The sequence below is a fragment of the Pogoniulus pusillus genome, chromosome 9 (assembly GCF_015220805.1).
Source record: "Pogoniulus pusillus isolate bPogPus1 chromosome 9, bPogPus1.pri, whole genome shotgun sequence".
NCBI classification, from domain to species: domain Eukaryota; kingdom Metazoa; phylum Chordata; class Aves; order Piciformes; family Lybiidae; genus Pogoniulus; species Pogoniulus pusillus.
Genome location: NC_087272.1, coordinates 29,626,364 through 29,649,830, shown reverse-complemented (window position 1 = coordinate 29,649,830; position 23,467 = coordinate 29,626,364). Strand labels below are relative to the sequence as shown.

Genomic DNA, 23,467 nt, shown 5'->3' with positions numbered 1-23,467 from the left:
CACACAGACAGCAGGTTAGGTTAGAGAGAGAAGTTCAGCCCAAAGCCCAGACAGCGACTGTTATTTATGTTCATGTTCTTATACATCTCAGCAAGCCTATGAGTGAAGTAGCCATCACCATTGTTTCCTTTTCACAGCCTGTAATCTAATTCTTCTCAGCAAAACATTGTAGCTAGCTTCAGACTAGCACAACAACCCTGCTGAGAGGGTCCTGAGCACAGCTCATCTGCGTGGCCTAAGGGATGAACACTCAGCACACTTTTGGTTAAATTGGCTTGAAAGAGGAGAAAGTGCACCCAGACAGGAAGGATGATAGCTGAGGGAGCATTTGTGTGGGTGCAGAGGGGAAGGAGCAGAGCAGAGGCTGTTGTCACATCACTAACTGAACAGGTCACTATGTAATGAACAGGAGGAAGGGAGAAGTGTAAGGGAGGAACCCCCCCTGCTTTGTTTCTCTACCCCTGTACTCTTTTACAACACAGATTTACAGCTCTCTGGATAAGTAAGCTGGACATCATCAGAGAAATATCAGTCAGCACTCTGAGTTTGTTTTCAGACAGCATTACATCCCGAAGCCCTTGGATATTTAGTATCATATCATAGAATAGAATCATAGAATCAACCAGGTTGGAAGAGACCTCCAAGATCATCCAGGCCAACCTAGCACCCAGCCCTAGCCAGTCAACTACCAGAAAAACAAGTTTCCTATCATTTTAGGTCAGACAATATTTGATATGACCTACTGCCTACTTAAAAGAGGAAGTCAAAATGTGTGTAGCAGTTTGTATCATCAGCTGACTTTTCTTAGAATTGGTTTGGATATTTCCCACAGAATCCCATATCAGATTCCCAGCTTTCTCTATATAAGGCCTTGTGAGCAAGATATTCCACTCTGAAACGACTCTGTTTAAAAGCTAATGAAATAAATAATGGTTTACTTATTATTCTGCCAGAGCATTCCCATCTGGCTGCTAATAGCAACTTTTATGACCAGCTATTAAGAATTAAGTGAAGGCTTTGGGGAGGTCTGTCTTTACAAAGTAGAAAATAGCATCTGACACTCCTGGCTTGCTAGCTGAAATGTAAATAAACTTCAAAGAGAGAAAAACCTCTGTAAGATTATGATTTGAGCAAGATTATACTTCTGGAACTGCTGGTTTTAAACCCAGAGTGAGAGTGGGAGCATTTCACGAGCGCATCGCCACAAGTGTTAAACAAACCTTTACTCTCTCCAGCAACTTGTAAAAGTGGAGTATCAGTTGTCTCTGATCTCTCATGGTCTCAACTGGAATACTTTTCCTACTTCAATTTATTAGCTTTCCCCACAGTGCAGGATTGCACTAGAATAAAAGGAGAACACTGAGAAGAAATGAGGTACCCAAAAAGAGAGAGTGATTTGCCATTGGAATGGGTTGCCCAGGGAGGTGGTGGAGTCACCATCCCTGGGGGTGTTCAAGAAAAGCCTGGCTGAGGCACTTAGTGCCATGGTCTAGTTGACTGAATAGGGCTGGGTGATAGGTTGGACTGGATGATCTTGGAGGTCTCTTCCAACCTGGTTGATTCTATGATTCTATGAAAAAGGGTCACAGCAGCCACAGCCTGTCTTGCACTGCTCTTACTGTAGAGAGCATGCTGAACACCAGTGCAGCTGATCACAGAAAGGATCAGACCAGATGCATGAGACTACAGACGTAAGAGGATGACACACAACATTATGGAAAGGAATCATCCTCATCAGTTGCACATTTTCTAGTGTCAGATAGAACAGAATGGACAGTGGGTCACAGAGCTCTGCATGCAAGGATCACATCCCAGAGATCCAGCTTGGGATATGTCTGGTTTATGAGGCCCTGGGTATCTGGGGGCATCCCAGCTTCCTGAGCCTGGCTCTATCAAAAAGTGAGCTGAGATCATTCAGAGCAGAGCTTGTCCTTGAGCTTGTGTTTCTCCCTTCTTTTGTGAGCTGAGCCTTCTCCCTGATGGCTTTAAAACAGTTCTGCAATGTAAGTGAAATCTAAACAATGAAAATGAATTTAGAACTGGGATGTTCTCAGTCACATTAACTCCCTGCACAATGTAAGCTTGTATAAACACAGGCAAACGGCCCAAGCTGACTGCAGCAGTTGTTACTCAAAGTGTTTGCTGAAGGGAGTGTGGCATTCAGACCAGCAACACCATCCTTTCCCATCCCAGCTGTGTTCAAACTCTGCAATGTGTTATTTGCAGTGTTTCAGCAACGGCTTGAAATCATTCTCTGTGGAAATGCTATGGAATCCTCCCAGTATACTCCATTTAGCACAAGAGATGAAGTAAATCAGAGTATTTGTAATCACTGTGGGCCTCACCCTCCTCTCTCAGTTTGCCAAGAAGTTCCATCTGACAGTTCCCACATCCAGTTCCTGGGCAGCCTTGTACCTGTGACAGCACTCCAGGATGCAAAGAGAACATGCTGGAGCGCGTCCAGAGAAGGGCCACTGGGATGATCAGAGGGCTGGAGCAGCTCTCCTATGAGGACAGACTGAAAGAGTTGGGACTGTTCAATCTGGAGAAGAGGAGGTGACCTTCTTGTGGCCTTTCAGTATCTGAAGGGGTCTAAAAAAAAATGGGCAGGGACTTTTCAGGATATCAGGGAGTGACAGGACAAGGGGGAATGGAGCAAAGCTGGAGATGGGTAGGTTCAGTCTGAGCATGAGGAGGAAGTTGTTCAGCATGAGAGTGGTGAGAGCCTGGAATGGGTTGCCCAGGGAGGCAGTTGAGGCCCCATCCCTGGAGGTGTTTAAGGCCAGGCTGGATGAGGCTGTGGCCAGGCTGCTCTAGGGTAGGGTGTCCCTGCCCATGGCAGGGGAGGTGGAATTAGATGATCCTTGTGGTCCCTTCCAACCCTGACTGATTCTATGGTTCTATGAACTTGGCTAATTTGCAAATAAAAAAGAAATATTCCAGAAATGTAGACCTAGAACAGAGCTTCAGCCAATGTAAATTATCCTCACTCCTGATGTGACCTCTTCTTACTAGGTTCAATAATTAGTGCAAAGTGGCAGCTAGCAGAGTTCCAGTTAACTGGGAGGAAAAAAAATGGCCTGGAAGTTGTCACAGCAAAAGTACAAGAGCTAAACAGTAAAGTACAAGGAAATGCACACCCAAGAGTCTAAGAGCAAATCTTACTTTCATTCTAGGAGCCCCAGAACTCGAAGGAGCCAACCCATCATCTCACTGAGTGCCCTTCCACACAAGATCCTGACTATGGAAAGCATTTAAGGCATCATGCCACCTTTTGCTTTCCTTTTAGTTAGATCAAGAGTCTATTTGGGCTAAGTACTGTCAAGGAGGGAGTGTTGTTTCATGGTGGGGATTGCTGGGAGAGGTTTGGAGATGATAGCAGCTGTCTGTGCCGTACCGGGAGTGATGGTGGGAAGGTCTTCTAAAGGAGAGATACTGGGCAAGAGCTCCTCAAACCTGTAGATCTAGCTCTGGATTTAGAAGAAGCTCTGGCTGCCTATTCCATGATCAGACACCCCACTGTAAAACACTTTGTTTCCTATTCTCTGTCTTATTTTTCTTTACCCTCACTCCATGGTCTCAACTGCCTGGACTGAAGTTCATGCTCACACTCCTCTCTGTATGTGATGCTTGATCTGTGTCCTGTTATGTCAGGTATTTCATAGAATCACAGAGTAGTTTGAGTTGGAAGGGACCTTAAGTACCATCTAGTTCCAACTGCCTGCCACAAGCAGGGACACCTGCAACAACTAGAGGATGAGGAGATGCAGCTGAGCCTGGTGGCAGGCCAAGAGGTGCCAACACAGATCATAGCATGTGCCAGAAATTATGAGTGACGAATTATTCATCCCAGACCTCTCTGGGATGGTAGTGTCTTGTGGGCTGTCCTGAGGAGGACATGGGTGTGATCTCATATCTCTCTAGGCAGGCCATTCCATTTACACTTGTTTCTTTGAGGCAGTTTTCCCTAAGCTTTACACAACACTTGCACAGCATCTCTGGAGCCAAGCAGAATTTCTGGCTGCTCTTTTACTCAGCTCACAGGAACCTTCACATCATTATGGACTTGGCCATGAGAGTTCACAGACACAGCTTTACTCATCCTGTTCACCAGTGAGTCCTGAACATGTCTGGGTGCCCATGGAGGCACCAGGATCAGCTCCCAGGCAGGTCACACGGGTGATGATGCCAACACCCAAGGAGTTTAAGTACCATGAATTGGCACTTCAAAGGAAAGAAAAGTGGTCACCCTCAAAATAATTTAAAAGACAACTTAAGAGGTGCCCATATGGAGACTCACAAGCTCTGGAATCTTCTGGCATTTGTTAAGCTTCATGCCACAGCACTGTGGCCCCTGGAGGTACTCTACAGGGGCAGCAAGAGCAGCTTGAGTCCCTTGATGTCCTCTTTGGCTGGTGGACACTGTCTCAGAAATCCTTGGCAGTACAACCTGGAGGTCTGCAGTAAATTTCATCATTACGTTGCTGAGTTCAGATGAGTGGGATACAAACTGGTCTGAACTGCAGTTGCTGTGAGACATTGATAGACCCAAACTCATCACCTTGAAAAAGCTTAAAATAAAGGTGTTCCTGAGATTCTCCTCTGGATGAGGCATTTAGTGCCATGGTCTAACTAGATAGGGCTGGGTGCTAGGTTGGACTGGATGATCTTGGAGGTCTCCTCCAACCTGGTTGATGCTATGATTCTATGATTCTCCAGAAGGATCTCCTCATCCAGGTCTCCCTGGAGTTTGTGTCTGCATCAGTGGCCTAATGCCAGCAAAGCCTTGGCCAGTGGGAACAGGAGGAGACCAGGACTTTCCATATGTATTTCTTGTAACTAATTTATTTTGTTTCACTTGCCAGGACAAGAAAGAGCTGGCAATAAACCCAAAATTACTTGTGGGCTGGACACAAGATAAAGATAAGCTTTTCCAAATTCATCATATTACAAGTGGAGCTTCTATTTAAATGTAAGTACAGATCGTTGTCGAGTTAATGAAAAAGCAGGACAGATGTCTGCTCCTCAGGAGGAAGGATAAGGCAACTGTAAAGGATAAGGCAACTGTAAGCTGATGTGGTCGAGGTTTGGACAAGGAGAGCATCACACACGTAGCATGAAATAACAGCACAGCAACAGTTGTGGCTGCAGAGCCGCTGTGCCCAGGGTGTGACACTGCAGGGCAAGAGAGGGAGTTGGACAAAAAAAAACAACAACCAACCAAAGAATTAATCACTGAAAAGGCAGATTCTGTTCTCAGCATGGATTAGCAGCCTTCTCTTCTTCAATTACAAGGGAAAATAAATTTTTTGGGTGTACTTTCCTCTAGCCTGTCTCCACAGGTACACTCTGGCACCTCAATTACTCCTTAATTAACAAAGCAAATTTTGTTAATAAATGAGCCTGGTTAATAAAGCAGCCAGCTCAAAGGAAGTCCTTGCCTAAAACTTCCCCCATCCCAAATAATGCCTGATTAAGTTCAGGGGGGGACAGACATTCAGGTTTTTGTCTCTGCTAAGTAACAGAATTACAACTGTGGTTAGCCAGCATTTCATTAAAACAGGATCCTTTTTTCTTTGCAGGCAGATAATGAGCTGATACTGATCTGCGTGGAGAAGGATCTGTCATGCCATTAGCTAAATGCAGTGGAGAGAAATGATGCTAAGAAGGCAGCTCAGAGCTGTCCAAACATCAAGATTATTGGCTGTACAGTTGAGTAAGTCTATGCAAAAAAAATGGCCTTGGGTAAAAGCCCTTTTTGCTCTTAAATGTTTCATGCAGAAATCCACTCCAAGAGGGGAGTCAAGAGTTCAGCTCATTTAGTCTGGCAATTGAACCAGCAGACACTGAATCCAGCTCAGCCCAGGACCAGATGGTGTTCAGCCAGAAATTCTAAAGGAAACAGTCAAGTTATTAAACATGACATGTCATCTCTTGCTTAGAACTATGTTGTTGCCAGAGCAAAAAAATACATGTGCAGATGTGATGCCAGGGATTGAAAAGAGCTCCAGGGGAGCCAAACCCTTGGAATTGGGAGCCAGTCTGTAAGGCTGGCACCCGTGGAAGGACAACTGGTCCTGCTGTGTGCACGACTCACCACTGAGCTGCTTCATGGTTTGTTTCTTCATTGCTTCTCTAGGTGGAGCTTCTAAAGGCCTGGGATGATTTAACATGCAGCAATCAATGGTCATGGATAGTTCTGGAAGACTTATGTGGGCTGTGAGAGCAAAATGGTCATGGATTTATTTGCCAGGAAGACATAGGAGAATTGTGGAAGCAGGAGCTCAGGAGAAACATAACATCATGGACAAGAGGACCATTGGTCTGGATTGGAACAGGGAACAGCATGATTAGAGCAGCAATCAGCATGACTAGAAATAAAAAAGTAGGAATAAAAAGTTGGAGTGAAGGCAGGCTGAGCCTCCACACCCCCAGCAAAGGAGTCTTTGCTGCAGCTGTTCTTCTCTTTCATAAATGAAAACAGAAAGGGGCTGAGTATAAAAGAGTTTCCTGCTGGTGCTAAGGCATTCAAGGAGAGGAGAAGCAAAAACTGTGAGGAATGGAAGAAAGCTCTTTCTGATAAAACAGAGGAGAATAAAAATGACTGCAGAGCAGAAAATTGTTATAGTTTTCCATGAAGAGTGTTGGGCTCTAAACTAGATATTGCTATGCAGGAAGGAGACCTGTGAGCTTAGTGGCAGGTTTTTCCATGAAAACATCAGCTCAGTTCTCAGCACGCATAAAGAAAATATGATTACAGGAATTACTGTGAAAAGAACAGAGGGAAAACCAACACAAGAGCTCAATGTGTCATTATTGAAGTCCTTGGTTCATCCTTACTTGTTAACATCTGTGGAAGACTGTAGAATAATTAGGAGAGGTCCACCTGGGCCATGATGCTGATGGTAGGCATGAAACTGGTTGTTTACAAGGAATTAATGGCCAACCTGATGCTCTTCAGCTGTGACAAAGCCATGGCAGGTACAGAGAAGTTAACTTCAGAATGATAACTCCCTGTCTGCCATGATAAGGTGAGGAGCAGCAGCTGTGGTGCAGTTTCTGACTGCAGTGATCCCTGTGATTTTCCTCCTAATCCTGTCTCCCTTCCTGACCATTTCCCCCACTAGATCTCTACTCACTCTCTTTCTTCTCTTCTTTGTGACCAGGTCCTGGAGACCCTGTGGAAGACCTTTGCAATTCAGTTCAGTTCAGTGAAATCTGGAAGCCCAGGAGGTGCTAAGTGCAGAGGTATCACTAGTATAGATTAAAAATTAATTGAGAGAGATCCCAACCTCAGGTAGCAACTCACCTATGGTAAATCAATAATGCAGTAAATAAAATAGTGCTCACACAGCCCTTTGACACAAACACAGCTGAAAACATCTCCAACCATTCCCCTGATGCAGATCTGACGGAGTGTGCCAGGAACCCAGAGAGGTCCCTTCCACATTAAGAATAAGCCCAGAACAACAGTTTGACATCCTGCTTACAGAAGAACTTGAGCTCCATTACAGAACAGTGAATTCAGCAAAGGAATTGCTAAACACAGTTAGCCAGCCTGGTTTGCAGCAGGTCAGGCTGCTACCGTGATTATAAATAATCACAGTGACTTCTAGTGGTGCTTTATGATTCTGAAAGCTCAGAGGTGTTCAGGCTGAGAGCCACTTCATGGCTAAAGAAAACGTTCTGACATTTGAGGGCTTCAATGCAGTGAATAGAGGTAGGAGCATGGAGAGCAGGATCAATATCTCAAGTGTAAAGGGCACCTCATAAATGCAAAAAGAAGCTACAGTATTTGTTCTGAGTTGGTTTGTCCTACAGAAAGTTTTCAAATGAACTACAGAATTAAGCAGGTTGGAAAAGAACTTCAAGATCATCGAGTCCAACCTATCACCTAACCCTTCTAATTAACTAAACCATGGCACCAAGTGCCTCATCCAGTCTCCTTTTAAATAACTCCAGGGTGTTTAAAAGGTCCTCTAGTGCCACCTCCCCAGGCAGCCCATTCCAATGCCAATCACTCTTTCTGTGAAGAACTTCCTAAAATCCAGACTAAACCTCTCCTCGCAGAGCTTAAGACTGTGTCCTCTTGTTCTGTTACTGGGCACTTGGGAGAAGAGACCAACCCCCATCTGACTGCAACCTCCTTTCAGGTAGTTGTAGACAGCAATGAGGTCTCCCCTAAGCCTCCACTTCTCCAGGCTGCACACCCCCAGCTCCCTCAGCCTCTCCTCACAGGGCTGTGCTCCAGGCCCCTCACCAGCCTTGGTGCCCTTCTCTGGACACGTTCAAGCACCTCAACGTCTTTCTTAAACTGAGGGGCCCAGAGCTGGACACAGCACTCAAGGTGTGGCCTGACCAGTGCTGAGTACAGAGGCAGAATGACTTCCCTGGTCCTGCTGGCCACACTATTCCTGATACAGGCCAGGATGCCATTGGTCTTCTTGGCCACCTGGTCACACTGCTGGCTCATGTTCAGTCACCTGTCGACCAGTACCCCCAGGTCCCTCTCTGTCTGGCTGCTCTCCAGCCACTCTGTCCCCAACCTGTAGTGTTGCATGGGGTTGCTGTGGCCAAAGTGCAGAACAAGGCACTTGGCCTCATTAAAACTCATGGAATTGGACTATGCCCATCTATCCAACCTGTCCAGGAAAGAGAAGCTGTTGGCTAGAAGTCTGGGCAGCTCAGACTAGCCTGCATCTAGCTGTTGTACTTGAAGAAGAGCTAAAAAGGAGCCCAAGCTCAGCAGCCCTTGGCAAAGCACCCATTGCTTACCCCATGCATTACCACTGCCAGATCAGCTCCTCTCTTGGCTGCCATTTCAGCTGTTTGGGCATTATCAGAATTCTAAAGTGTCAGGGAAAGTCTTCAGGAAATACTGAAACAAGTGCAAGCAAATTCAAAACTCAGACCAAACAATAATTTTCTTTTCTATGTGCAATTAACTGGGGAATGTTTATGATCTATCAGAGGGGTTGATTAGTAACACCTAGCAATTTAATCATAGAAAACATGGGGGAGGGGGAACAACAAACAACAAACAAACAGTTGGATTAGGCAGATTAAAGAAAATCAAGATTCAGAGATGTTGGTAGCTGATGTTCAATTTACTGCTCAGTCATTGCAGAAATGGAAGGGGTTTCACTTTTGTTTCTTTAAGAAGAAGAAGATTCCTGAGTGGAAAAATAAAATAGAAGGTGTCATTTAAGACTGATTTCCTACCTTTGAAAGTGGACTGGAGTCCTGCTGGGCTGAGTGCTTCCTTCAGCTGGGTTACAACGTTGCATACACCGGCTGCCAGCTTGACTTGTCTTGTTAACAACTGAAAATATCTGTAAAAGGAATGGGGAAAGTTCAATTATCTGCTAAGAAAAGATAAAGTGGAGATTAGACCTTCATCTGTCCCTTTTGAACCCACTCCCCTGTGTATCTGCTCTCACTGATGGCACCACGGAGCAAAGCTGGTGAGACTGGCAAAGAAATCCATCAATTCCAGTCTGTGGGTATCAACTCTAAAGGGCTGGGAGCTGTTGTCAAGAAACTGCTCATTGCTCTGCCTATTTAAGCAGAAGAGATTTTAAATGTGACATTTGCTTCCCATTCAGTTAGAGCAGGGATTAATTTACAATATTAATTTACATTTCTGGCCACAAACAAGCTGTGTGCTGGAAGTTAAAAGCCCATCTCTCCTCTGTGAGCACTCCAAGGAGCTCCATCTTGGTGTATTCAAGAAGCAGAGCTCAGAAGAAAGGGTTTCTCTTGAGCAGGGAGACTGGTGGTTGTGGTTTAGGTTAATGCCTAGCTGGTGTGTCACAGAGGCCAGCTCACCAGCTCTGTGTCCAAGCCACACACACACATTCTCTTGCATCAAGAGAGTGCACAAGCTTCTGCTCGCGTTGCCTGACCCCTCTACTGTCATCCTCCGTGAGGTGCGAGTCAAGAGCCCTGGCATCAGCTGCTCACAGTGACTTGCCAGGGTTGGGATCAGACACAGCACTTCTGTGAAGTTAGCACTCCACCAAAGGAGACATCTCAACAGCTCTTGTGTTGCTGAGCACACCCAGTCCTCAGCCAGCTTGTGAAATAGAGTGATAGAATGGTGGGGGCTGGAAGGGACCTCTGGAGACCATTGATTCCAACCCTCTGCCAAAGCAGGATCACCTAGGGCAGGTCACCTAGGGAGCACATCCAGATGGGTCTTGAAAATCTCCAGAGGAGACTCCACATCCCCTCTGGGCAGCCTGCTCCATGGCTCCAGCACCCTCACAGCAAAGAAATTTCTCCTTATGTTGAGGTGGAACTTTCTGGGCTCTAGTTAGTGTCCACCGCCCCTTTGTCTATCACAGGACACCAGTGAAAAGAGACAAGCCTCTTCTTCTTGACACCCACCTGTCACATATTTGTAAACATCAATAAGATCTCTTCTCAGCCTGTTCTTCTCCAGGCTGAACATGAAATAAGTATGAAGAAAATAATTGTTTTCGTGTCAGGCATGCAAAAGCTTCACTGTTTTCCTCTCCCCTGCCCTTTTACTCAGCTCCCTCACCAATTTCAATACCACAGCAGAGAGACGAGTTTATCACTCGTCAGTCTCTGGCTGTGATTTGCTGGTGATGGCAGAGCAGGCTCCTGTGAGCAATACTCAGAGAGGAGAGCAGGAGCACTCTCACGAGGGGTTAACGCTGTAATCTTCTCCCAGCCTGTTTATAATCCCACAGCAGCCCAGCGAGGAGGTGGCTCCGCAGGAGAGCTCAGGGCTGGTGTGGATGTGAGCACACGTGTGAGCGTGGGGCTGCTCCTCCAGCTGCTGGACTGCCCTGGGACAGACCTGACCCAGCCCCAGCAGGGCTCTGTGTGCTCTTAATGGGGAGCTGGGAGAGCTTCTCTGCACAGCTCTCTCGCTCCTCCTGCTCCTGGAGGCTCCACTCTGAGATGTGTTTGCTCACTGGAAGTATGGGCAGATAGGCACAGATCCATCCCCTTCTCATCCCAGCTAACCTGTGGCTGCTGAAGGATGGAAATAATTGATGCCAGCTTTCTCGGGAACGGCACCAACATCACTGCTTTCCTCTGCGACATCATCCTGGAAAATGACACCATCTTCTGCCTGGAGGAGCCACCTTATTCCTCTAAAGGTATGTAGAAAAAAACAGATTGTTTTGCAAGGAGCTGTAGTAGTTCTAGCTGGAAGTAGACACACAGACACACAAGATGCTTTGGTTTGTTTTTTTCTTTTGCAAGGGAGTGCAAAATCAACTGCTTGGTAAGTCAGGATGAGAAACAGGCAGGAAAGAACTTGGTGTGTGCTGCTTTCCCAGGTGAATAAAAATGAACTGTAACAGAGTTTGAATAGAATGGAAAACTAAACCAGCAGCACTGCTGGGCACAAAATGTTAAGGGCTTGGAGAAACACAGTCTTTGGGCAGCTCAGTAACAAGAGAGTCATCTGATCTGATGAGGTGTCTGAAAGTGGTTGATATGAAATCCCAGCACGCTGGGGCTGACAAAAGTACCCACCTATTAAACTGCTTTTTGTTACTGCAACATTTCTTACTTCTGCACGAAGGAGAAACCCCTTCCTGCTGAGTGAATGGAGCAGTGTGAGCAGAAGGCACTTTCCAGAAGTTGTGTTTGGCTTGGTATTGCTGGGTTGTGTTCTGATGTTGTGCAGCTCAGAATAAGCGTAAGGATTTCAGAACTCCCACTGGATTTGCAGTGCTGCAAGGACATAAACCTTGGTAAACCCAAACACAGAGAGGCTTCAGCTTTCTACTGACAGTGACAAATCGAACAGCAGTCTGTGAGCTGCATAACTGATTCTGCCTTGTGCCAATCTTCAGATTTCCACCAGGTCATTCGGATTCTGCTCTACTGCTTGATATTCCTGCTCAGCATGCTGGGGAACACTCTAGTGATCACCGTGCTGGTGAGGAACAAGCGGATGAGGACAGTCACCAACACCTTCCTGCTGTCTCTGGCAGTCAGCGACCTGATGCTCTGCCTTTTCTGCATGCCCTTCACCCTCATTCCCAACCTGCTGAAGGATTTCATTTTTGGTAGTGCTGTCTGCAAAGCTGCCACTTACTTCATGGGTAAGCCTTGGAAGTTTACACTTGTTCTGTATTTATACTTATTAGACTAATGAGACTGATGAGACAGCCATCAAAGACCAGTAGAAAGCTGGTTGTTCTCATTTGCCCTTAAACAGCTGCCAGAAGCAGAAACAACCAGCTTTGCAGCACAGCTCTCTGTGGTTCTAGTCTCCCCAGCCTGACCCAGTAGAGCCCAGTGGCACCCACTCCATGCCAGGGGCACACAGAAGTGTGCACTGGAGCAGGTGAGGTGAGCAGCCTGCTGCATGGTGTTGAGGAGCCCACTGCTTGCTTACCTACCTCTGACAGAGCATCAGCACAGTCCAGATCACCCATCAGAGGTGCCAGGGCTGTGCAGTCCTCTCTGAAGGCAGATTTTGCCCACAGAGGTTTGACATCACCAATACCTAAAGAAAAAATAAGGGGGGCTAAGTAGGTAAGATATCTGGAGCTGGAAGTTAGAGCAAGAGCTTTTTGAGAACAGAGCAGGTGTTACCAGAGCACACCAGGAGACCACAAAGCACGGACACATGTTTTAGAGGCTGACTTCAAGAAGCATCCCTTTTACATCCCTTGCCATGGCTGCCTTAGTTGTGGATCCAGGAGTTTCAAATGCCTGGATCATGCAGGGCTGTGTCAGTGATTTTGCTCACTTCCAGCCCTTTCTCTGCATTTGCTTGTTTCTTAAAAACACAACATTAGGTAAAGGTTTTGCTGCCTTAGGAGACCCTCAGATAGCTACACAAAGCTCAGGTCTGCTTTCAGCCTGTGCCCTTGGGAGCTGGTGACGTAATGTGAAAGTGCACAGCTAAGGCTGCAGGTGGGAACCCAACACCTTTCTGCAGATAAAGCCCAGAAGAGCAAAGGCCATATTGGAGCAGCCAAGGTGAAATGCTGCCAGGAACACCACAGAGCATCACCCACCAGCAGGCTTCCTGCACACCACCTAAGTTATCCCAAAACAACAGTGACAGATTTTTGAACATGAGGATTTTTCACTGGGAAGGTGACCTTTTGAGGAGGTAGAAGGTGGTCATTGTCCCATCAGCAGTTCAGGTGAACAGAGGCTTCAGCTGACAGCCAGACACTGGCACTCTTTGCATCACCCATGCTCAAAGGTCCGTGTTAGTGTTCACATATTGCATCGGGTTGGAAGGGACCCTCAAAGATCATCTTGTCCAATCCCCTTGCAATCAGCAGGCTGCCCAGGGCCACATCAGGTATGAAGATGTGTGAAGAGATCTGAAACTACAGATAATTCATATAAAGACAGTTGCAAAGGTTTTGTCATTATACATTTTGACCTAGGTTAGAACATTCAGAAAGATCATTGAATAAAGGCAGGTTCACGGAAAGAAAAGTCTGTGACAAAATGGAGAAGAGGTATTGATAACCTTAGAGTGACCAACTGGGGCAGCTCAGTAGCAGAAATGCTGGCCCTTGGTGTTATATTTTGCAGTGTGTGAACAGGACAAAGATTCTGCCTTCATTGCTCCTGCTTCGTAACTCCATTAGCATCTAATAAACAAAAAGATAACAACATCTAATTCTCTTGAACGAGAAAATCAGATCACCAGTCAAGCAGGACACCTCAGAAAAAATCCCAAATGGAATCATAGAATCATTAAGGCTGGAAAAGACCTCTAAAATCATCAAGTCCAACCTTCTGCCCAGCAACCTGCATGCCCACTAGACCATGAACTTGTGTATTAAAAGAGTAACTAACAGCACCAATTTCAAATGTGGTTTTGAATTTCATTGCAGCTGCTGGGTTGCATAAAGACAGCAGCAAAGTGAGGAACTGGGAGGGGAAGTACCTTGGCTCCTTACTACTCTTCCCCTGTTACTGGTCAGGCCACACCTTGCATACTGTGTCCAGTTCTGGGCTCCTCAAGTCAAGAGAGATCTTGAGATACTGGAACGTGTCCAGAGAAGGGCAACAAAGCTGGTGAGGGGCCTGGAGCACAGCTGAGGGAGCTGGGGGTGTGCAGCTTGCAGAAGAGGAGGCTCAGGGCAGACCTCATTGCTGTGTACAGCTACCTGAAAGGAGGCTGTAGCCAGGTGGGGTTGGTCTCTTCTCCCAGACAACCAGCAACAGAACAAGGGGACACAGTCTCAAATTGTGCTGAGGGATGTTTAGTCTGGGTGTTAAGAGGAAGTTCTTCGCAGAGAGAGTGATTGGCATTGGAATGGGCTGCCCAGGAAGGAAGGTCGAGTCGCCATCCCTGAAGGTGTCCAAAAAAAGCCTGGCTGAGGCACTTAGTGCCATGGTCTAGTTGATTGGCCAAGGCTGGGTGCTAGGTTGGCCTGGCTGATCTTGGAGGTCTCTTCCAACCTGGTTGATTCTATGATCCTATGACTGTCATGGTTTGGTAGAATGGACCTTTTCTCTGGCTTCTGGAGAGAGGGGACTGCAGAGCAGGAACATCAGTCCCATGGCCTGTGTGTTCTTTGCTGACTTAATCAGTGTGACATTTGTAAGTATTTTAGCTTATAAATCCTGTACTCTATTTTTAGTCTTCTGCATGCAGACAGAAAGCTAGGGAGGCTACCTGAGAGCAGCATGGCCCTTTGGCACAAGGAGATGCCCTTTGTCTTTGTCTGACATGCACAGGTGTCTCTGTCAGCGTGTCGACGTTCAACCTGGTTGCCATCTCCTTGGAGAGGTACAGTGCCATCTGCAAACCGCTGCAGTCCAGAGTCTGGCAGACCAAGTCCCATGCCCTGAGAGTGATTGCTGCTACCTGGTGTGTCTCCTTCACCATCATGGTTCCATACCCTGTCTACAGCAAGCTGGTGCCTTTCACCAAGTACAACAACACCACAGCAAACATGTGCCGGCTCCTCTGGCCAAGTGACGTCATCCAGCAGTCTTGGTAAGACACAGCTGCCTGTCAGCAGATGCCAGATCAGCTCGGGGCACACAGGATGCCATGGTTAGCTGTAGGCTTGTTGAAAACCCAAGTGCTAACCTTCAGCAAACATCTACACGTCTGCCATGCTTACTTCATAGAATCACAGAATTGTTTGGGTTGGAAAAGACCTCCAGGCTCGAGTCCAGCCACTGACACCCCCATGGCCTTTAAAACCTGTCCCAAAGTGCCATGGCCACACACTTCTGGAACACCTCCAGCGATGGTGACTTCAGCATTTCCCTGGGCAGCCTGTTCCAATCCCTGGTCACTCTTGCAGGAAAGAAACTTCTCTTAATGTCCAACCCAAACCTCCCCTGGCACAATTTCAGGCCATTTCCTCTCACTCCATCGCCTGACACTAGGGAGACTGATCAACAGCCACCTCACTCCAACCTCCTCTCAGGGAGCTGTAGAATGAAGTGAAAAAAAAGGCAAAAGAAAAGAGAGCCCATTTTTAAGCTGCTTACGTTTTGACACTTGTGGCAGGAGCGTGAGGGTGATTCTCACCCCATGGCCTGCTAAGCCCCTGCTGTCGCTGCGAGCCAGCATCTGTCACTCCCCAGGCAGGAGCCCTCTTCCCTCCTTGGTGCCCGGCACTTGAGAAACGCAGGCACAGGCAGCACCCCTGAGCGCTGCCCTGCCTGCTGCTGTGCTTCTCTGGGGTGCCCGTGGAGCACAGCAAAGGAAAGCTGGAGAGGGTGCAGAGACCCTCGTGGGGAGCTGCTGCTTTCTGCTCGCTTCCAGCGAAGAAGGGCAGCAAAGGCAAGCTGGAGAGGGTGCAGAGACCCTCATGGGGAGCTGCTGCCTTCTGCTTGCTTCCAGCGAAGAAGGGCAGCAAAGGAAGGCTGGAGAGGGTGCAGAGACCCTCATGGGGAGCTGCTGCCTTCTGCTCGCTTCCAGCGAAGAAGGGCAGCAAAGGAAAGCTGGAGAGGGTGCAGAGACCCTCGTGGGGAGCTGCTGCTTTCTGCTCGCTTCCAGCGAAGAAGGGCAGCAAAGGCAAGCTGGAGAGGGTGCAGAGACCCTCATGGGGAGCTGCTGCCTTCTGCTTGCTTCCAGCGAAGAAGGGCAGCAAAGGAAGGCTGGAGAGGGTGCAGAGACCCTCATGGGGAGCTGCTGCCTTCTGCTCGCTTCCAGCAAAGAAGGGCAGCAAAGGAAAGCTGGAGAGGGTGCAGAGACCCTCGTGGGGAGCTGCTGCCTTCTGCTTGCTTCCAGTGAAGAAGGGCAGCAAAGGAAGGCTGGAGAGGGTGCAGAGACCCTCGTGGGGAGCTGCTGCCTTCTGCTTGCTTCCAGCGAAGAAGGGCAGCGTCTGAGGGGGGAGGCAGAGCCTTGGGTCCCGCAGGCCAGGCCGAGCAGGTAAGTGGGGCAGTGCCACTCGGGCGTGGGGGCCTTGCACGCTGCTCAAACACTTGAGCTAGGACGAGGCTGTGGCGTGCACCCCCCCAGTGCCATGGGCACAGACAGGCTGCCTTAGAGCCTCTGGCAGCGCCAGGCGCTGGGCAGAGCCAGCTAGGGCAGGAGGGCACAGGGTGCGATGGCCTTCTTCAGGCTGTCACTTCAGATGCCCAGATGCCTTCTGGGGTTGCACCACAGCCCCACGGCCCTGGCTGCCCTGTCCCTGCCCAATGTGGCATGGCCTGGGGCAAGGTGGATCTCATTGAAACGGTGGCTGCCGGCACCAGAGGCTCCATGGAGAAACACTAGCTACTCATAGGGCTTCTGCAGGGCAGCTTTTGCACCGTGCAGAGCCCCAGGGCATCTGTGCTCACCTGGCTCTGACAGGGAGCCCCACACAAGGGCAGAGACACCTCCTGCCCCTCCGACCGCTCTGGCAGCGCCCATCTCCTCAGGACCTGCAGAAGCTGGGTGGGAGATGTTTTGCAGCCACAACAGCTTCACTCCTATAATTTTCTGAGGGAAAAGAGGTGAGAGGAGGTGAGAAGCCTCTGATGTCCAGGGCTGTCAAAATGATGACATTCACATGAAAAAAAAAACAGGCAAACCTTGAAATTCTGCCCCCCCCGGTTCTGACTTGGAGAAAAAGTGTTCCTGGTTGTGTGCTGATCCCTGCTCTGCCTTCTGATCCTTTAGGTACACCTTCTTGCTGCTCATACTCTTCCTTATCCCTGGGATTATCATGATGGTTGCCTATGGCCTGATCTCCTTGGAACTCTACAGAGGAATAAAATTTGATGCCAGTCAGAGGAAATCTTCACGAGGTAACAAAGCATTCAGGTCTGGGTGGGGCTCTTTAAGTTAGGGTGGAAGATAGATACAAACAGTCATCCTGGCTGCTAAATGCTCATTATGGTCAGTGCTGGCTGGGAACCTGCCAGATGCCTTTGTTGACTGAAGTGATTCCATTATTCACCAGCAAACAATCCCTCACCTATGGCTCATTTGCAAAGGCTCTGGGCTGCTTACACTCAATTTCTGGTCTGCTTGTTTTAGAAATGCCAGGAGCTCTTTCCTGGCCGTGGCTGACGACCATGTCTGTTAATAAGCACCACAATAAAAACTGTCAGTTAAGGACAGAAGCATATACTGTTGGAAACTCTCCTAGGTGGATGCTTGAGCAAAGGCTGCTCTGACATCTTCTGTACCAGCCTGGGTAGAGTTAGGCAGCAGGAATACGGGGAGATGCTGGACACAGGAGTGACTCAGAAGCAGGGCAGTGCTTTCTCTGCAGCAGCTGTTCAGCCACAAGTCCTGTCATTTGTTTAAGCCTAGACTCTGTTCTTTGTTTCTCTTTATTCTGAGTCACTGCTCAGAGACATTTTGTCCCCTCTGTAAGCACTGATTTCTATGTGCAGAAAGAAAAGCAAGCACCTGCAGCACCAGGTATGAGGACGGAGATGGATGCTACCTCAACAAAACCAAAAGGAAGAGGAAGATGCCACTGCAGCATCTCTCTGCTGCCAGCCACAGCAAAATAGACAGGGCCAGAAGCAGCAGCTCCTCCGCCAACTTGATGGCCAAGAAGCTGGTGATCCGCATGCTGGTGGTGATCGTCATCCTGTTCTTCATCTGCTGGACTCCCATCTTCAGCGTCAACGCCTGGCGCGCCTTCGACACCACCTCGGCAGACCAGCGCCTCTCGGGGGCCCCCATCTCCTTCATCCACCTGCTGTCCTACACCTCTGCCTGCGTGAACCCCATCATCTACTGCTTCATGAACAAGCGCTTCCGCACGGCCTTCCTGGCCACCTTCACCTGCTGCGCGCAGCAGCAGCCCCCTGCCATGCGGGGAGAGGCGGGCGACGAAGAGGAGGCGAAGACGACAGGGGCCTCGCTCTCCAAGTGTTCTTACACACACATGAATGCATCTGCACCTCCCTGAGCTGCACCAGAGGAGGCCACGAGCGGCCCACAGAAATGCAAGTGTCTAACTTCTGCTCTTGGAAGGTGACTGTGGCCTCAGCTGAGCACCGTTCAGTTCTGAGGCAAGGAAATGCTTCAGCTGACAGGCAACAGAGAGAGTTTGATGGGAACTAGATGCTGCCTCTGCCTGAGTTTCTCTTTCCCTTCAGAAGGACAGAGGAAGAGGGCTCTTGGAAGATAAGGGACTTCAGACAAAGCCTAGGAGATGCTTTGTGTATCATAAACTCTCCTGTAAAAATGGGTGTCCTTTGCATCAACAGCTTCACTCCATTTTGGGCTGCCTTCAGAGTGTCTAATCTTAAAGTGTCCACAACACCAATGGATCCTCCCTCAGATATGAGGACAAACAGTGCAGCCTTCACCTCAGCACCTGTGCCTCCTCATCAGCACCTCTCAGCTACACCCGTACCAGTTCTTCACAGCACTCAAGCTGAGCTAATGTGTATCAAGATCATTTTGGTGTAACCCTCAGTCAAAAGAATAGTTTTGGGGCGGGGAGAATGGGCTTGTCCATGTGCAAACAATGCTGTAAAGTAGAAGAATTTAGTCAGCTGCTCTGTGGTTTGGTGTTTTTTTAATAAAATGGAGATCAGTATTAGTGGCTGTGTGGTTGGAATGCGTTCTTCACTTAGGCACTAGCCTCACTGAACACAGCCCACATCACTGTCACTGCTCTCCCTGTGAAGGATTCCTCCTTAGGTTGGACATTAGGAGGAAGTTCTTCACAATGAGGGTGGTGGAACACTGGAACAGGTTGCCCAGGGATGTGGTGGAGGCCCCATCCCTGGAGACATTTGAGATCAGAATTAAGGTCCTGGGGCAGCTGGATCTAGTTGGAGGTGTCCCTGCTGACTGCAAGGGGGATTGGACAAAATGACCTTTGAGCATCCCTTCCCAGATATAGAATCAACCAGGTTGGAAGAGACGTCCAAGATCATCCAGTCCAAGACTGCACCTGTGAATTTGTGATCACTTAGCATAGTTTTGGTTTCAGTAACCCCCACAGAACAAGCACAAAGGAGGGGCTCTCTCCCCTGTGCCACTGCAAGCACCCGCATGTGTAAGCAGTGGGCTCTCAGCCAAGCCCCAAGGGCTTGAATGGAGATTGTCACCTGGGAAGCGCAGGAGTAAAGGCCTGGGATAGAGGCAAAGAAGAGATTCCACCAGAGATGTGGGACTGAAGGTGCAGGAATCACAGAATCATAGGATGTCAGGGGCTGGAAGGGGCTTTGAAAGCTCATCCAGTCCAACCCCCTTGCCAGAGGAGGATCACCTATACCAGCTCACACAGGAATGTGCCCAGGTGGGTTTTGAACATCTCTGAAGAGACAGCCAGAGCTACTCCTGGGCTGACACTGCCCACACAAGGCAGAAGGCACAGACAGGGCTTAGCGAGGCTGAAGGATTTTGTTTGAAAATGTTGTTTTCTTGAACTTTGGAACTTCTCCAACTAGACATTAATAAACAGCCTCACCACAACACACACACAGAGACACCCTCCCTCCTTTGGAAGCCACAGTTATTGGTGTCTGGCTGAGCAAGGACCTCATCCTCTGGGCAGCGCAGGGGTGGCTGAGGCTGCTCAGCTCATGCCCTTTGCTTGGTGGAGCCCAGCAGCAGAGGTTCCACAGCTCGCTTTGTTCTGTGAAAATATCCTGTTGGAGCTGCTTCTATCTGCTGGCTGGATCAGCATTTAAAGAGCCTGTTATTAGGCAGGGATGCATCTGGAGCTCAGCGTGGGCACAGAGGTGGATATTAAATAGGAAGTTTGTAATCGAGACAATCTGAGCTCTGTGCAGAATGATTTCCAATGGGATGCACACTTTGGGTGCTGGCACTCAGAGCTGTGCTCTGCACTCACTTTACCTGTGTCACAGAGCACCTCTTGGCCTGTTCTGTTTTGTTCCTGTTGGTTTTTTCTTTGGGGGGGGGCGCATCCAGCTTGTCCAGAGACAGGAAATTAAAAGAAAATTCTAACCACTATTTGTGCACAATCCATAGAAACAAAGTCTTGCTGCCAGGTTAATAAAGTAGCTCTGTTCCTGGCACAGTGCTGAGGCTGCTGACATTGATCTGACCCTTTGCAAGGGCTCACCAAATGAAATTATGAGATGTAATTCTTCACAATGACATGGACGTTTTACTCCACTTGAGGATGCAGGATGTGACCCTCTGCAAACCTGTCCTGCCAGCTGAAAACAAAAGGCACAAATTTAGCTGCTCTTGGGTTTTTGTGGGACAGCAAGAACAGGAAACAAATATTTCTGAGGTACTTTATCCCACTGGCAGGTCTGACGTTGTAGGAGATGGTTTAAAGTGGTGATGTAGATATAAACTCTCCCATTTGAATCTCATCCTGGATGCAAACGCTGCTGACTGTGCCCTGTGGCAGCACAAGCCTGCACACAGCTCTGCTTTGAAGGGTAAACTCCCTTCTTTTTTAATTCATCTATTTGAGTCTAAAAGGAGCCCAATCTGTGACTGATCCCCCACTCCTGCCAGGGAACACAACTGGGAAGTGATGAAGTGAGTGAGGCAGGAGAAGGTCCTGATGAAGTGGTGCAGGGAGAGCAATCAGGGAAGGGTAAGAGCAGTGCCTGAACAGATGCTTCTCCTGTCCAAGGCTCCTCTTGCATATGTCACTCCTCCTCTCCATCACCCTCTCCTCACTTTCCTTTTAAACCAGTGCAGTGACTCTTTGACCATCTCCCAAAGTCACAAACCTTTAGACAAATTCCAGCAAGGAGCAGTAGCTGAGGTTTTAACCACAGTATTGCAACCCAGCCTTCTGCACTGGTCTCCTAGCAGAGGAGCCCTCAGCCTTTCTGTAACCTGCGTGCATCTCAGTGCCACTCTCCTGACCTGTGCAGGGCAGGAGTCTCTCTGGCTCTGAGTGGGTGGTGCTGAAGACACACGGAGTCCCTCCAGCACCAGTAGTGTGGATGCTGCTGCTAGGGGAACTGTATCTCCAACAATAAACGTGCTTGAATAAACATATCAAAATACAAGAGCCCATGAAGTCTCCTAGTTTAGAGGGGCTGGGGGCAGCAACCCTGCCCCAAAAGTCCTCATCTGCTATGGGCAGTACCTACAGCAAACTCCTTCCCCCACTGTAAAAGAGAGAGTGTGATGCTGTGCTGGGTTTGGCTGGGATAGGGTTAGTCCTCTTCCCAGCAGCTAGTGTGGGGCTGAGGTTTGGATTTGTGCTGGGAACAGTGCTGTCAGCACAGGGCTGTTTAGTTACTGCAGAACAAGTCAAGGCCTTTTCTGCTCTTCACACCCCACCAGTGAGCAGGCTGGGGGTGCATGAGGAGCTGGGAAGGGACACAGCTGACCAAAGGGATGCTCCAGACCATAGGACATGACATGCAGCACATAAAGCTAGGGGTAGCAGGAGGGGACACTCTGGGTCATGGCATTTGCCTTCCCAAGTCAGTGTTCCATGTGATAAAGCCCTGCTCCCTGAGGATGGCTGAACACTGCCTGCCATGGGAAGTGGGGCAGCAATTCCTTGTTTTGCTATGCTTGTGTGCAGCTTTTGCTTTAGTTGTTAAGCTGTCTTGGTCTCAATCCATGACTTTTCCCACTGTTAGTCTTCTGATTCTCTCCCCCATCCCACTAGGAGGGAGCCAGCAAGCAGCTGCATGGGGCTGAGCTGCTGGCTGGGGTCAAACCATGACACAGTCCATAAATCTCTGCAGCCTTTCTCTTCCTCTTTCTCCCTGGCTCCTGCCTTTCTTTCTCTCTTTGTCTTTTTTGTATCTTTTTCAGCTGCATCTTTTTCTTCTGTACCCTTCCCAGTCTCCAGGTTGCTTTCCTCCAGCAACGACTGCTGGAATTTTTTTCCCTCTCTTTGACAGGATTATTTTCCTTTCCAGATTTACTCTCCCAGCAAGCTCTCTCATCTTCATTTCACAGATCACCTCTGGCTGACAGCCTCTTGGAACACCTTGCTCCAAGCCATAAATCCTGCCCTCGGCACAGCCTTTCAGCAGCCGCCTCTCACAGCCCCATGTGGGAGCTCACACATGGGTCCCCCTGGACACTGGCTCAAACTGGCAGGAGCTGAAGGCTCACAAAATCACATCATGTCACTGAATTACTTCCAGGTCCTCCTCTGCCAATTCTGGCATCACTACTTGCAGCCTTGATTATTTAGGTGCCTTAAACACTGCCTAGTACAGCATGTGTTGGGTGGGGGCAAGTTAAAGGTACCTTTCTCTGCTGCTTGGCAGAGCATGGGTTGGGAACTGCAGCCCCAAAAGGCTCACACTCACCTTACACCGGTTGTGGTCTCTTCTCAGATGGCTCTAAACCCTTCCTGGCAAGGTAGTGAGGGTCTCCGGGGTTGCCCTTGCTCCTCCTGTCTCAGAGCCCACAGATGATGCAACTCATGTTAGCCGTGGCTGATCACCTCGCTGCTCTGCCTTAGAACAGATGATTTCAGATCAGATGTTACTGAAATAGCACAACAGAAGCATTGCAGCCAAACCACAGAAACAAACTCACACCCAGAGAAGAAGTCCTAGCAGCATTGAGCAGGTGCTTCCCCACCTTCTTCAGCGGGGTGTGGGTCAGGTCAGCAGTCTGCTACCCCCCTGACCATGGCTCTCCTGCCTGTTTTTCCTGTTAAACAGCTCCTGCTGTTCTGCACAACCCACCCCTGGCTTGTGTCTCCTCAGTGACATCCACATCACAGCAACCTCTGCCTTAGAGACCCCAGCATTTCTGTGCTTTATAAAACCTCACATTTCCATTACCACCTTTTCACTTTTCTTCCTGCAGCACCAGTTATGCTGCCTTGGGTACCCACCAAAGGAAAAGAAACACAGAGGAAATGTTCAGGAGTGGCAAAGCTCCCAATCTCCCTGTCCAGTGGCAGATCATCCCTGCTGGGAGTTACCTGTCTACACCTCTACAGATGACCGTGGCATGAAGAGTTTCCTTTGGCTTCTGCTCCCAGCTGTGCCCCAAAAGCACTCATCTGGAGGTAGTTCATTGTCCACTCTGCTGTGAGGTGAGAGCAAAACATCTTCGTTGGCATTAGCAAGCAGCGAACGTCAAGTAAGAACCATCCCTGTG

General features: G+C 48.7%; 1 protein-coding gene across 1 annotated transcript; it reads left to right on the top strand.

Annotated features, from left to right (window-relative positions):
- Nucleotides 1-11,014: 11,014 nt before the first annotated feature.
- Nucleotides 11,015-18,377, top strand: CCKAR (cholecystokinin A receptor). The gene is made up of 5 exons (XM_064149402.1): nucleotides 11,015-11,135; nucleotides 11,841-12,092; nucleotides 14,707-14,968; nucleotides 17,096-17,223; nucleotides 17,818-18,377. The coding sequence occupies exons 1-5, from the start codon at nucleotides 11,015-11,017 to the stop codon at nucleotides 18,342-18,344; spliced, it is 1,290 nt and encodes a 429-aa protein (XP_064005472.1). The 3' UTR covers nucleotides 18,345-18,377.
- The last annotated feature ends 5,090 nt before the right edge of the window (nucleotides 18,378-23,467 follow it).

What these genes read in the sequence shown, in the direction of transcription:
- CCKAR (XM_064149402.1), top strand. Translation starts at nt 11,015, where the DNA reads ATGGAAATAATTGATGCCAGCTTTCTCGGGAACGGCACCAACATCACT. An exon ending in GACGTCATCCAGCAGTCTTG is followed by an intron (nt 14,969 to 17,095) that starts GTAAGACACAGC and finishes CTGATCCTTTAG; the next exon opens with GTACACCTTCTTGCTGCTCA. An exon ending in TCAGAGGAAATCTTCACGAG is followed by an intron (nt 17,224 to 17,817) that starts GTAACAAAGCAT and finishes TTCTATGTGCAG; the next exon opens with AAAGAAAAGCAAGCACCTGC.